The sequence below is a fragment of the Rosa chinensis genome, chromosome 7 (genome assembly GCF_002994745.2).
Source record: "Rosa chinensis cultivar Old Blush chromosome 7, RchiOBHm-V2, whole genome shotgun sequence".
Classification (NCBI taxonomy): domain Eukaryota; kingdom Viridiplantae; phylum Streptophyta; class Magnoliopsida; order Rosales; family Rosaceae; genus Rosa; species Rosa chinensis.
The window spans coordinates 37,550,434-37,565,599 of NC_037094.1; the positions used below are offsets into that span (position 1 = coordinate 37,550,434).

Sequence of the window (15,166 nt, forward strand, 5' to 3'; positions counted from 1 at the left end):
TAAAGAAAGAGAACGACGTTCATATAAAACTTGACACTATGAACAAGAGCCATAACCAGAGAAGCTTTGGTGTTGAAGAAAAACATTATCAAAAAATTGCTTTAGAAAAGATTCTTAACTTATAGAAGACATCTTTTAAATTAGAATAATTTTAGGATGATTTACAATAAATATAGTATTCAATGTCATATCAATTCCATGATTTTATACCGGATCAATAACAATAATTTAAGAAAGATACACATCAAATATGATATTATATTACTAATCAAATTGCTAATTTTAATATGATTAATTCTTTCATTTTATGTGCAAAGACATTCAATAAGGGCATATTAGTCATGCAAAAAAAAAAATTAATGAGGATTGAGTCAGCAAGATGGAAAAGGAAATAAATCCGAGGTGGCAACTGAGTCATTGGACCGCAATTAACAAGAAAAATTGATGCGGATTACAATTAATATGAGGTCTAAATTTTGGACTTTAATCTAATTAACTCTTATTTATTTTACTTTTATCATCCATATTATTTTTGTGCTAATTATTGCCAACACATACTTGCATTTAAGAGAGAAATAGCAAGAATCATTTACTTGTTATTTGAGGTACAAATATATATCACACACACACACACAATCAAAATGTCAATATGTATTTGTAGCTAGCTGATTTCTTTTCAACCCCTTTTACTGTTTGTTTTTCCTTGTGAACAATTATCCTAACTAACTAGACTAGCTATCAACTCACTTTAATACTTGGTCTTGGAAGTCAAATAAGATGATTGAGAATTGATTTCTAGTGCATGTTTCTAGCCTATATAAACATATGATCTGTAACATATTTCCTTCAAGCTTCAAGATCAAATGCAAAGCTAATTAGAAGCTCCCTTAGTTGAAGAGAAAACTCGACTAAAATTCCTCACACAAATCCTTCACCATTTTTCTCTTGAGAAGTTCTCTTTTCTTTTTTTCTTTTTTTTGTCAAAGAAGTCCAAGCTTGAATCCATGACCAAAATCTTCACTTCACTTATGAGTTTCTTAAGTAAGTACATGAATACATTTCTATACTCTTTTGTCTTTAAGATATATCAAAATGCGTAACTGATGATAAAATGGAAAAGTATACACTTTGCTGCAAAAGTTGCATTTTTGTAAATAATAAAATTTGATTTTGTAAAAATTAATCATAGTATGCTTCAGTTTAGGCTTTTGAATCACTAAAAAAGGTTAAGAAATGAAGAAGTTATGGCTAATCAACGTTCTCAACTAGTAAACTCACTGGAAATCTCACACAACTATCATAACTTCAAAAATTCATATATCCCTCAGCTCTTAACCATTTTCTACAAACTTTATATCAATTTGAAGTTTAGGACCTCTATTTTTATTCTGGAAAGTTTGACAAGCAATAGTGAAATATACAGCATGTAAAGACTTAGACATCAAAGGTTGATATCAAAAATATCAGTTTCTGCGCTGTTCTGGAGTTTCAGCATTTCTGGACAATCTCACTTGGAACTAGATTACATGACTTATTCCAGTAAATTCCTTACGAAAAATCCTTTGACATGGTATCCTCATTTGCCTAATTCAGACATAAATTGAACAAGTTATAGAAATGGAAAGTTGACGTATGGTTTTTGATACTATTATGTTGTTAGACGAATGGACATTTTGGACTAAGATTTCCAATACTATGGGAAAAAGGATTACTAATTCTTTGACTACTAACTAATATTCTCTTACTACTTTTAATTTAAAGTACCTTTACTTATTTTATTGCACACTTAGTTTCAAGTTTAATTATGTGTGTGTATTAATTTGCTCACTCTAATTGTGTATTGACAATTTTCAATTATATTTACTTATGTAAGCTTGCTTATATGCTTTGTTAGTGTTTAAGTAATTGTCTTCTTTACTACTTAAAATTCGCTATACTCTATTGACGTAATTATTCCTGGAGATGTGAAGCTGGGTGATTAGTACTACCCCGTGCTTAAGTGAATTACTGGTAAAAGTGTTTTTTGTGATATGTGGAGTTAGCCTGGGCCCTAGTCCCTACAGATAATACTCATAGGAAGGAAGTGCCAACCTTGAGTATACATACTTTGGTAGTGTCCTCGGTATGCCGCAGCTTATCTGTGCTTTGAGTATAGTGGACTCTAGCACGTGACTTTGTTATTTATACTAGTCTCATAAACATTCACGCAGATGAATATTTAAACATATATGTGTGTTGTGTGTATATATATACATATTTAAGAATTGCATAGCATGAACATATAAATGGTTCTCGGTACATTTTTACTTGGTACGTTGTTCAAATTTGATTTCTTATGACATATTAATATAAGACTATAGGTTGTGTACTTATTGGACTTGTGTTGCTCATGATGCTACACTTCTTGTTTTTCAGGTAACGAGTAGATGTTGTTTGGCTCCAGTTTTGCATTTTGGGTTCAAACAGATGTTTCGGGAAATGGGATGAACCTACTATGTAAAAGAATGTTTTTCTACTACGTACTATTTAATGTTTTGAATTTTGCTAAACTTTGGTTTTTTAAAGATAATAATGATTTTGTTTTCTAATAAAAGTACGATTCAAACATATATATAATTTATTTCGCTTTCTGTTGATTTATTCAAGAAGAAGTTTTATTTGTTTTAACTTACGTCACAAATCCACGAGCCATATTTCAGTACGATATTGGTCTTGAATTTGAGGGCGTGACACTTTTGTTCTTTACAAGTGCGACATAGACAATAGGTTAAAGTATGTTGCTAGTTATTCTTACGTTGATGAATATTGGTTAGATGAGACTCCTATTATTATTCAGGACGTTCTTGATGAGGATATTGTTAGAATGTAACCTCATTCTGGATGAGAATAATGTTGGAATGTAACCCGGAATACCCCTCCAAGGTCTAATGTTTCTTTTACTCTTATGAATAATATTGATTAGGGGTGTTTCCCCTATCTTCCCCTAGGAAAAAAAAATGCTTACTCTCGTATTATTTGACATCTCAAAGCGGCAGAAGTTGTACGCGTATGAATCCAAAACAAACGCAGCCCCAAACAAGGAAACAAACAAACAAACGCAGAGAGAGAAGCCGAGGCATGGCGATCCCAGCTGTAGTGGCTATTGTTCCGGTGGGCATATTGTTCATTCTCTCAGGCCTCATTGTTAATCTCATGCAGGTCTCTCTCTTACGTTACCAATTATATATGAACCATCATGCACATTGCCATTATCATCCTCTGTTATCCACGCGCTTTGCTACTCTATTTGCGTCTTCACGTCATTGTCATCATGAGGCTTAATTTGATTGTTGTAATGAGATTGAATCACCTCCCGATTGCATGTTTGTTTATTACGTGAGAATGTGACCAACAAACAAACTCAGGGTTCAAACCCACCAGCTATTTCTGATTGTTGGGATACTAGTAATATTAAAATTGGTGCAAGGAAAGCTGTCAATCTGAAAGCTCTAATATATGATTTGGATTCATTAGTCCATGATTTTCTGTAATATCTCCGTTGGCTCAGAATAATTTGGTCGTAATATTAAACACAGTGGTAAATTTAGTATGTATAGTTTTGATTCAATAGAGTTCTGTGGCCACCACAACTCTATTGAATAGAATTTGTATGTCAGCAACAAGTGCCGAAGATGAATCTTTAAAAAAAAAAAACAAAAAACAATGTTAAGATTCATTGATTCTACTTCTACTTGATGACAATGTTCTGCAAATTTTTGTGGAACAGATTTAGTTTTATATATTACTTAAACCTCCATCTATTAATCCTTTTCGGAATGAATAATGCCTTGCGTTAGGTGCTTCATTCAAAAATGAATTTTCTAATGTTTGGCTTCATGTAATGGTCTACTAGTTGTTGCATATAACACTCACAACCTGCAAATAATATTTTTTGAATTACTAGATATCCAGATTGATGTAATGGTTGTTTCAAGTGTTTATATCTCCAGTTCATGCAACATACAAGAATGTCAAAATGCATACTGTCAACACAATGGATTAAACTCCAATCTTTAATGAGAAAAAATTCATTTACTAGAGTGCTCTAAGCCTTGGTCATCGTCTGACTTTCACCAAATGACTTGGAGTGCGGATTTACTATACTAATAAAACAAACTACTCAACACACGGTATGTGGTATCATTTACTGATATACTTTCAGTCCCGGTTCACACCATATCATGCATCTTTGCATATACCCTTGCACTTGCATACAATATATGGATTAGTCTTCTGGTAGTTTGTTATATTTATCATTCAACAAATGTTATCAGATATCTCAATTAGTCTGCAGAGCTTTTTTGGGCCAACTATTATCGTAAACTCTGTGCACATATCATGATTTGGTTCTTATAGCTATATATGCACTTTCAGGCAGTTCTTTTCATCCTTATTCATCCTATATCAAAGAAATTGTACAGAAAGATCAACAAAGTAGTTGCAGAATTGCTGTGGTTGGAACTAATATGGCTAATTGATTGGTGGGCGGGCATCAAGGTGTGCGTTAATTGAAAAAGTTGTATAAGCTATACATATTCATTTTCAGCCTCCTATATCATAGATCTGTTTCTAGCATTTGTAATATTGTCTAGAGAAATGCACTGTGCCACTGATAGAAGTATTAAATCCTCCCAGATGTATTAAATGCACTGTAATATTGTCCAAATTAACCCTCCAATTATTAAATCCTCAAATTAGCAGCAAAGTAGAAAATGACTTGCACCTTCGGGATAGAAAACGATAGAAAATCTTCTTCCCTTTTAAATTTTCAATAGGTCAATGCCAATCATGTTCTACATTCCCAACATAGACTACTTATTTGTTTATTGAAACAGACTCCAACTTGCGTTAGTTGGCACTTATACTCGGGTGCTTGGAACTTCAAATTCAATCTGTTTCGTTTATAGATCAATCTATAAATAAAAGTATTACTATGTTCAGGTTTTTAGCATATTGATCTTTTAACAACTATTGAATTTCAAACATGATTGTTTCGATTGAATGGGTGTACTTGGCTCCTTCGATCATAGTCATGATCTAACTACTTTGCACTTCGCTGCAGGTTGAGTTGTATGTAGACTCAGAAACTTTTAAATTAATGGGTAAGGCAAAAACTATTAATTGGCTGTATATCTTTCATTCCCAAGCAAAAATTAGGATTTTGCTAGCCAAAAATTTAGGTCTTGTTTATGTATACAAATCTCTTATGTTGAGGAATTTTCAGGCAAAGAACATGCACTTCTCATTTGTAATCACAGAAGTGACATTGATTGGCTTGTTGGATGGGTCATGGCTCAGGTGCTTATCTTTGTGAACTTATCTCCAGCCGTACCACTTGTATGATAGTAAAGATGCAAACTTGTTATCAGTGTTCTAATTAATTGTATTACATCATAAAATACCTGAGTTACCTTCATAAAATCTGCTATCGTCCTCCCTCCCTTTTGTTTTGCATCTGTTGACCTCCAGTCTCAACAATACCTTCCACAGAAGTGTCCAAGTTCACAAAACCATTATCTTCTACAGCATCTTTCTTACAGACTTGTGTCTACTTCTTAATCATACCTTCATTAGTGTTCTTTCAAGTTCACTAATTCATTTTAATCTATTAATAACAGCGCTCGGGTTGCCTTGGTAGCGCACTGGCCATCATGAAGAAAGAAGCAATGTTCCTCCCAGTGAGTTTTCACTAAACACGTATATGGCTTTATTTTATATATACACACATACATATATACCGAGCTCTTGCACTACTAAGGGATTCCTTTCTATGTTTGCTTTAAGGGATTTGCATGTGGAACCCACTATGCATCCCGTCTTGAGTTTTTGGCTCCCCATATTGATCGGATCTGCAATAAATGGTACATTTCCAGGTCATAGGTTGGTCAATGTGGTTTTGTGAATATGTTTTCTTGGAAAGAAGTTGGTCTAAAGATGAAAGCACGTTGAAGGTACATGTATATATGTGCATATTCATATGTTGAGACAGTCTTATTTTCATCAATTATATGCTCATAGAGTTCTGCAATACAGTCAGGTTTTCGACGGCTAGAGGATTTCCCTATGCCATTTTGGTTGGCTCTCTTTGTAGAAGGAACACGGTTTACACAGTCAAAGCTAATGGCAGCTCAAGAGTATGCTGCTTCAAGAGGATTGCCTATTCCTAGGAATGTCTTGCTTCCACGTACGAAGGTATGTACATCAGTTACAATTTATTCATGTATACCAATTCATTATCCCTTCTTTTATGTCAAATTGGAGTATGTATTCTCCTTTTTCAAATTAAGTAGATATTCCTTACATTGGAATTAGATGTTCCTTTCTCCCTTGATTCATAATGTCGCACATCAACTTAGTTCATCCATAATTTCTACTGTTTTGTGTGTCCATTTTGTTTTGAAAATGAGTATTATAGCACTTAAACCTCTTCTAAAAAAAAAAAAAATAGGTTTTTAATGGAGACATAGCTTATAATAAAGAGAATGAAATGCGAGAACTGATACGACCAAACCCACTGTGTGATATCAGGATGATGATATCCTGCTTGACATAAAGTCTTTAGCTGCACTAAGTACAGTTTATCATTTTTAATGTAATTGGGACACTTGCAGGGGTTTGTTTCATCAGTAAGTCATATGCGCTCATTTGTTCCAGCAATTTATGATTGTACATTGGCTATCCCCAACAATCAGCCACCACCTACACTATTGAGAATGTTTAGAGGTCAATCTTCTGTGGTACGATGACAAAACTCTTTCTGCCTATGCTAATAGAGCTGCTGTATTAACCTTACTTTTTTCTACTGCGTCCAATATCTACCTATACTTCCACATATCATTCATCAGTTTTAAGATTTTCTTCAATACACACTCGTGTACTGTACTAGTTTAAGAACAAAAACCAGGACAAGAGGATTATCAACTGGAGCTGTTACCATGTAGGATTTGTGGCCTTGTGGGAAAAGGTCAGATAACTATATGAATAATTTACTGAGGTGCAAATGGCTACAGATAAAATTACAAATCAGGAGACATCCAATGCAAGACTTACCAGAAACAGGCGACGGAATTGGACAGTGGTGTAAAGATGTATTTGTTACCAAGGTATAATAATAATCATTGCTGCAATCTTTCTTTTCTCTCATCTTTCAACGTCAATAGTCTTATGGTTGAAACTTTCAAGTAGTTGTGTGGAGAAATTACCAGCCTGCTTAAGCAATTACTAATATTGGATACAGCTACACAGCAAAGGTGATGTGCTTTGTATCTTGGACTTGATCCATGATAAAGCACTTCCACTACCTCTCATTCTTAACATGCAGTTTGAATCTTGGAGTTGATCCAAGATGCTTTCATATTTGGCTTATTACTTGTACCTTTCGGTACAGTTGTTTTTCCTTTGGTTCTCATGCATGTCCTATCTAGTTGGTTCATGGTGCAAAGATTGCAATCATACCATGACAGCCAGCTGGATCTTCTTCAGTTACCATATGAGTTTGATGGTGTTTGTTTTTATATTTCGAACCACTAGGATGCCTTATTGGAGAAGTATTATACTAAAGCCACATTCAGTGAACTGCAACTTCAAAACATTGGCAGACCTATAAAGTCCTTGCTTGTAAGATCTCATTTCAATTAGAAGCAATAACTAACCAAATTACTATCGATCATTTTCTTATTTCTCATGGTTTTTCCATTTTCTTGCTGTAATAGGTTGTCATAATTTGGTCTTGCCTCCTCGGCTATGGAATTTTCAAGTTCATTCAGTGGTCTTCCCTACTATCCACATGGGAAGGCATTGCATTTTCAGTGACTTTCTTGGTCCTTGTTGTAATTCTTATGCAAATCCTCATCCAGTCATCTGACTCGGAGCGTTCTACACCTCTCAAGGTGCCCCCAAAAGACTCGGTGACGGAGCAACTCATTCAACAATGATCCTGAGATTTTGATCTTACAGTAGGCAGTCCACAATAGATCAGAAATTCTTTGTTGTATCCTCATTCGCTTACGACTGGGGTTCAATGGAAACTCCTTCAAGGCAACTAATGGAGCTTCAGCCAAGGACCCTGCCCTAGGGAGGGGCAATGAGGGCGACCGCTCCAATCTGCAGTGAGCACCAAATTGTTTATTTGTACAAACATATGTATATATATGTTATAGTTTATAAAGTAAAAGCATATATATACATGTTATATTTATCTTCTGTGCGAGAACCTTAGGTTAGTAGCGCTAGCATCCTCCCAGCTTCTGATCGATCAATTCCAGAAATTGTCAGCACATTACACAAACCGGGTTATGTGCCCTTACGCATTAATGCAGATTCAACCGTGCTGTGAAGCAGTTTAGAAAAGTACGTGTCTGTGCACAAGAGCATACATCAACAAAGTAGTAACAAATGCTAATTCTACCACCATCGAACTAATCCTATATTACAAATAGCTGCCCAAATCTTGCAAAAAAAAAGGTTAAGCAAACTGGCTAAATTAAGCTAAGAACTAATAACTTAAAGAAAAACATGTTCCAGACAACATTAAGGATACACAAAGTGGAAACAAAGTAAAAAACATGATGAGGAAGCCCAAGCGCCTTATCAGAAAATCCAGGTTTTCTCATATAGAGGACGAGGCTGACTGCAACTTCTTATTACCGAGAGCTTTGTTCTCGTCATCAAAGAAGTCCTGAAGAGCAATCATTTTAATGGAGCTGGACTTTAGACTCTTTATTGCTTCTGCAGTGGCCAATGCTCCGGCAACTGTGGTAATTACTGGAATCTTGTAAGCAAGAGCCATCCTCCTTAGCTGCCGTCCATCAATTTGATCATGTGCATCCCCAGAACTTGTGATCACCATCAACTGGATTTGTCCATTTGCAACCATGTCACCAGCATTAGGTCGCCCCTCATGCAGCTTCAGCACTCGTTCCACGGGAATTTTCGCTAATTCTAGAAAATGAGCTGTCCCTGAAGTTGAGACAATCTTAAATCCAAGGCCTAAAAATGCGGTTGCAATCCTTTCAAGATGAGGTTTGGTTAAGTCATTTAAGCTCAAGAACACAGTGCCAGAAAGTGGTGGCTTCTGTCCAGCAGCAATCTGCGCCTTGGCAAACGCAATGGGAAACTCAAAATCAATACCCATCACCTCACCAGTGCTACGCATCTCGGGCCCAAGCAGTACATCACAACCTTGGAACTTCTCAAATGGAAGAACAGCTTCCTTTACTGACACATGGGCAGGAATGACTTCTTTTGTGAAATTAAGGTCATGAAGAGACTTCCCAGACATAACCAGGGAAGCATATTTAGCCAATGGATGTCCAATTGCCTTGGACACAAATGGGACTGTACGGGAAGCACGAGGATTTGCCTCAAGTAAATAAACATCACCAGACATTGTAATTGCATACTGACAGTTCATCAGCCCGCACACATTCAGCCTCTTGGCCAATTTTATAGTCCATAACCTGATTGTATTCAAGCAAGAAGCTGGGATGGTTTTTGTCGGAATTGAGCAAGCAGAGTCACCAGAATGGACCCCAGCCTGCTCAATGTGCTCCATTATCCCACCAATGACAACATTCCCATGAGAGTCAGCAAGTGCATCAACATCAATCTCAATGGCATCTGACAGATACCTGTCTATCAATACAGGGCGTTCTGGGTCCACCTCAACAGCAGTTTCAAGGTAGGTCACAAGTTTTTCATCACTATAGACTATCTCCATGGCACGGCCGCCTAATACATAGGAGGGTCGGACAACAACAGGGTAGCCAATGTCTGTTGCAATTGCAAGAGCATCTGCTTCGCTCTTTGCAATTCCTCCTTTTGGTTGTTCAATCTTTAACTCATTAAGGATTGCATTAAACTTCTCCCTGTCCTCAGCAGCATCTATGGAGTCAGGTGTTGTACCCCAAATGCGCACATGTCCAATCCCACTTGCACATCTCGGCTTGTTTTCGTCTAAATACTGCTGGAGGGGAAGTGCCAGCTTCAGAGGTGTTTGTCCTCCGAACTGCACAATGATCCCATCAGGTCTTTCCAAATCAATTATGTTCAGCACATCTTCAACAGTCAGTGGCTCAAAATATAGACGGTCGCTCGTGTCATAATCAGTAGATACTGTTTCAGGATTTGAATTCATCATAATTGTTTCATATCCTGCTTTCTGCAAAAGAAAAATGGAGAAACAGGTGAAACATAACGAAAGATACGAGCAAAAGTAACATATCAAAACAAAAATGCAGGTTTGCAATTATCAATCTTAGGCTCTACCAATATACCAACTTATACAAATGCTGAGTTAACTTCTAGGGAGTGCATCTTCAACAGAACAGATTAAATTATGGCAGGCCACAATGTGGAACAATATCTACATACATATAATGATCTAGGCAAGTTCATATAACCTATGACTTAAATAGTAGAGATATACTTGCATATTTGGTCCAGTAGATCCATTAATATGTAACTTTCTATTACTCTACAAGCTACAGGAATCATCTTAGGCACCACAGGCCCTCTCATGTAAATCCTATAGGAATCTTGACTCTAGTTCTCAGAAGAGAAGAAAACGTCCAACACATTGCTCGATTTGTAATTATCTAAGTTCTGAGATCCAACTGCACAGGTGACAGTAATATATTATCGATGATTAGGATACATCATGCTTTAGGGGTAAAAAGGAAAAATTATCATTAATTCCAGTCGGCAGATCAACTCACATACCATCTTTAATTTTCAAGTTAATATAAGATTTCAAAGTCTCATGCATAATTTTATCAAAAAACAAAAATTGTAAAGGGGTTCAAGATGGTAAGGTAGACAAATAGCCAGTAAACAGATGAGGCACAAACCTGAAGGGCAAAGGATGTATGGCAACAGCAGTAGTCAAATTCAATACCCTGACCAATTCGATTTGGTCCTCCACCTAAAATCAAAACCTTCTTTTTTTGGGTCGGAACTGATTCACACTCAAAGTCATAGGAAGAGTACATATAAGGAGTATTGGCCTCAAACTCTGCAGCGCACGTATCTACCCGCTTATATGTTGGAGTAACACCTAACAATAGTCTCTTCAACCGCACTTCATTTTCAGAAGATTTAGTGGCAAAAGCTATCTGTTTGTCACTGAAGCCTCTTTTCTTCACTTCGTAGAACTCATCCTTTGTTAGATCAGACAAGTTTCTAGCCAGGAGGAATTGCTCTACATCTACCAACTCCTTGAGCTGTGTGAGGAACCATTTGTCAATGAAACTCAGCTCATGAATTTCATCTACCTTCATCCCCTTCTTCATTACAGCATATACGGCATGGATTCGATCTGGGTTAGGGACTCGGAGGCTATATTTCAACTTGTCCCAACCCCAGTCCAGTTCCTTAATTTTGCCACAGCCCCATCCAGAGAAACCACATTCCAAAGATCGAACTGCCTTCTGAAAGGACTCTTGAAATGTACGACCCAGAGCCATTGACTCACCAACAGATTTCATCTGGGTCGTCAATATTGGCTGTGAACCAGGAAATTTCTCAAAAGCAAACCTGGGAATCTGCATGATAAATATGATGGAAATATGTAAGAAAAACTAAGAGAAAGCAAAACAGATTCAAATGCATGGATTAAGAGATATAAATTGTCATCAGTTAGATGATAACTGATATTCCTTCCTGCATAAGTAATAGTAATTAGCAAACCATGCCAGAAGCTAATACACAATGCTACCTAACAATTCACAGTCACACAAGTCCTGTCCATGGTCTGAGTCCTGAACATTACACCAGACAGATAAAAATCAAAATTGTACAACCTTAAATGAACACAATCTAAGAGCAAGGGAACGAACACAATCTAGAGCAGGGGAAATGAAGAACCACTCGCCTTTGTTACCACATAGTCTATGGAAGGTTCAAAACTAGCCGGTGTCTTCTTTGTAATGTCATTGGGAATTTGATCCAATGAATACCCAACTGACAACTTGGCAGCCATTTTCGCTATCGGAAATCCAGTAGCTTTGGATGCGAGAGCCGAGGACCGCGACACCCTAGGATTCATCTCAATCACCATAACCTCCCCATCTTTGGGATTCACCGCAAACTGCACATTAGAGCCACCACATTCCACTCCAATCTCCCTTATTATAGCAATGGAATAGTCTCTTAGCCGCTGATACTCCTTATCAGTCAAAGTCTGCGCAGGCGCCACGGTGATAGAATCCCCAGTATGAACCCCCATTGGGTCAATATTCTCAATGGAGCAAATAATAACCACATTGTCCGCCAAGTCCCTCATGACCTCAAGCTCATACTCCTTCCACCCCAACAATGACTTCTCCACCAAAATCTGAGAAGTCAAGCTCGCCGCCAGCCCCGACTTACAGATGGTCTCAAACTCCTCCTTATTATAAGCAATTCCACCCCCTGTCCCTCCTAGAGTAAAAGCCGGCCTAATGATCAAGGGAAACTCACCAATCTCATTGGCGATTTCGACGCATTCCTCATAAGTGTTGGCAATTCCAGACGGCGGCGTTTTGATCCCAATGTTGTTCATGGCCTGCTTGAACAAATCCCTATCCTCTGCTTTCTTTATGGCCTCCAGCTTGGCTCCGATCAACTCCACCCCATACTTTTCAAGCGCACCGCTCTCGGCTAACGCAACGGCGAGGTTCAACGCCGTCTGGCCTCCCATGGTGGGGAGGAGAGCGTCGGGGCGCTCCTTTTCGAGGACTTGCTCCACCAGCTCCGGCGTCATCGGCGTAATGTAAGTCCGGTCGGCCAAATCGGGGTCGGTCATGATGGTGGCCGGGTTGGAATTGATCAAAACGACGTCGTATCCTTCTTCTTTCAGAGCCTTACAAGCTTGAGTCCCTGAATAATCGAACTCGCAGGCTTGGCCAATCACAATGGGGCCGGCGCCCAGTATCAGAATCTTCTTCAGGTCGGTCCTTTTCCCCAGCTGCCGCTGCTGCTTCTTGGGCGGCGCTGATTCTTCTTTGGTGGCGCTCCGAACCGAGGTGGCTACTCGGAGGCTCGGCGGCGTTGAAGTGGGCCATGAGCGGAGTCTGAGAGAGGGAACGGCGGCGTTTCGGTGGGTCTTGGAGTAGAGGAAGAAGCGGAAGGGGTTTGGTTGCGTGGAGAGATAGGAGAGGTTGGATTGAGCAAAAATGGAAGAGAGAGCAGTGTCGGTGTGATTCATGCAGCAATGGCCCATTGCTGCTTTCCCTCCCCTTGTGGATTACACACGGAGACTCAGAGTAGGGTTTTAGGACGTTGAAAATGGAGAGGGTAGGTTTCAAATGGAACGCTGGGGACACGGAAACGGGGAGACAATGGAACCAGACCAAAAGAGTGGAACTACGAAAACCTAAACTAGCCAGCTTGTCAGCCACAAAGTTGGCTTCACGAAAAACATGTCGAAATCTAATGAAGTGGAACTTGGCTGCCAGATAAGCAATATCATCCACTAGAAGCTTGATCCGCCAAGGAGGGGGGTCTTCTTGAGAATGCAGTCAATAAGCAGCTTACAATCACCTTCCACCCAAATACTGAGATGTTGATTCAAAAGAGCGAAGCTCAAACCATCTCTTAAGGCAGTAGCTTCTGCAGTGAGAACTCCAGCAGGACCAATTTGTCGAGCAGCCACAATAATAGGATTACCATTAGAATCTCGAATACAAAAACCAATCGAAGCAACACCATGCTTGACCGAACCATCAAAGTTAAGTTTGACTTGATTATCATCGGGAGGCTTCCATTTGATATGAAAGGATCAAGAGATTTTCTGTTTCGGAACTAAACAATTAGCCAGCCAGTAGCTAGTTCCAAAATTAGCAGCCCCATAACAAGTTTGAGAAGGGGAAGGAACTTGCCACCGAAAGACGATTCCTAGTATTCCAAATAGACCAAGAGAGTACTAAAATTTGTTCAATAGTAGTAGTCTCTATATTAGGATTATCAAAAAGATACTGAATCCAGTTTACAAAAGAATCTTGCCAAAAAAATAGGAGTAAAGGGAAGCCGAGAGAGATTCCAAACATAAGAAGCAAAGGGACAATGCATAAAAATATGATCTAACGACTCAAGCTGGGAGAAACACAGAGGGCAATCAGGAGGAATATTTGGATTAAAAGTAGAGAGTTTGTCTCTAGTTCTAAGCTTTTCTCTAAGTAAAATCCAACAGAAAATTTTGACTTTTGGAGGGATTCTAAGCTTCCAGATTCTATTAAGGAGAGGAGCTTTCGAATGAACAGGACAATGCTGAGCCTGTAACCAAGTTTTTTTTTAATGAAAATCTCGCATTTAATTTATACCATAAAAAAACTATAATATATTAAAGCTTCCTAACAAAATCAGAATCTAATTTACTTCCATTTTAAAAAAAATTATTTCTGCTTCAATGTTCATCTATTTCAATCTATGTCAAAAGATTAGTAGTTAACAACTATGAGCAATGAAGAAGATATTGAGATTTTTACTTCCGATGTTCACAAAAGATATTGCAAAGATTTTGATGTAGTTAACACTAACGATTTGTGAATTAAATAACGAATTCATGATGAAGAGGTAACAAAAAGACAAAAAAAATAGTAATAAATTCAAATTTGGGTGGAGAAGATGAAGATTAATGTTATCCAATGAGAAATTAAGTAGTCTTTCTATTTAATTCGTTGGTTATTTATTTATTTTTCCTTATAAATTTGGATTTTAGAAAATTAATGTACTTAATAGTCATTTTATATTTGGATAATATAGTCTTTCAATAATTCAAATATTTGTAGGGTGAACTAAAAAAATTGTAGGGTGGCAATAGACGCAGCCTTATAAAAATCTTTTTTTTTTTTGGCAAATCATTATAAAAATCTTTGATACATGATATTAGTGGAAATTAAAATCGTAATAAAGTTGTAACTCTTCAGCTTATTAACACAATCGACCGAAATTAAAATTAAAATCGTATTAAAATCTTTGATACATGATATTAGTAGAGCAGGTTTTGGCTAATGGGCTGGAGCAGTCCGTATGGGGTCTGGGCTTGGTCTTGGGCCTGGATTAAGGTATTGGGCTGCTTTTTGTTTGATTGGTTGGTAGGTGGAGATCGTGGTGGATGGGGCGCCGCTGGTGGTGGTGAGATGGTGGATCA

The 15,166-nt window shown here is 37.7% G+C and overlaps 2 protein-coding genes across 4 annotated transcripts; one reads left to right on the top strand and one right to left on the bottom strand.

The window, feature by feature from the left end:
• Positions 1-2,786: 2,786 nt before the first annotated feature.
• Positions 2,787-8,198, top strand: LOC112176881 (1-acyl-sn-glycerol-3-phosphate acyltransferase 3). Of its 3 annotated transcripts, none has more exons than XM_040510561.1 (12): positions 2,787-2,922; positions 3,036-3,198; positions 4,414-4,536; positions 5,102-5,141; positions 5,264-5,337; positions 5,658-5,717; positions 5,913-5,990; positions 6,073-6,231; positions 6,651-6,776; positions 7,050-7,142; positions 7,570-7,656; positions 7,752-8,198. In XM_040510561.1, exons 2-12 carry the CDS (start codon positions 3,049-3,051, stop codon positions 7,971-7,973), a joined length of 1,212 nt encoding a protein of 403 aa, XP_040366495.1. In that variant the 5' UTR covers positions 2,787-2,922; positions 3,036-3,048; the 3' UTR covers positions 7,974-8,198. The 3 variants fall into 3 exon arrangements, with proteins under 3 accessions (XP_040366495.1, XP_040366494.1, XP_024170749.2); XM_040510560.1 differs by having other exon boundaries at positions 2,836-2,922; positions 3,030-3,198; XM_024314981.2 differs by lacking the exon at positions 2,787-2,922 and having other exon boundaries at positions 2,955-3,198.
• A 213-nt stretch (positions 8,199-8,411) lies between these two features.
• LOC112176880 (carbamoyl-phosphate synthase large chain, chloroplastic) lies at positions 8,412-13,563 on the bottom strand. Its single transcript, XM_024314980.2, has 3 exons — positions 11,909-13,563; positions 10,887-11,579; positions 8,412-10,198 (listed from the first exon to the last, which is right to left on the bottom strand). Exons 1-3 carry the CDS (start codon positions 13,235-13,237, stop codon positions 8,648-8,650), a joined length of 3,573 nt encoding a protein of 1,190 aa, XP_024170748.1. The 5' UTR covers positions 13,238-13,563; the 3' UTR covers positions 8,412-8,647.
• Between the last annotated feature and the right edge of the window lie 1,603 nt (positions 13,564-15,166).

Bases quoted from the DNA above. Each gene is read 5' to 3' on its own strand.
- LOC112176881 (XM_040510561.1), top strand. From the start codon at position 3,049: ATGAATCCAAAACAAACGCAGCCCCAAACAAGGAAACAAACAAACAAA. The intron at 3,199-4,413 runs GTCTCTCTCTTA...ATGCACTTTCAG, and splicing joins TCATTGTTAATCTCATGCAG to GCAGTTCTTTTCATCCTTAT. The intron at 5,718-5,912 runs GTGAGTTTTCAC...GTACATTTCCAG, and splicing joins AAGAAGCAATGTTCCTCCCA to GTCATAGGTTGGTCAATGTG.
- LOC112176880 (XM_024314980.2), bottom strand. From the start codon at position 13,237: ATGGGCCATTGCTGCATGAATCACACCGACACTGCTCTCTCTTCCATT. The intron at 11,580-11,908 runs GCGAGTGGTTCT...TTTATCATGCAG, and splicing joins TAGACTATGTGGTAACAAAG to ATTCCCAGGTTTGCTTTTGA. The intron at 10,199-10,886 runs GTTTGTGCCTCA...TTTCTTTTGCAG, and splicing joins ATACATCCTTTGCCCTTCAG to AAAGCAGGATATGAAACAAT.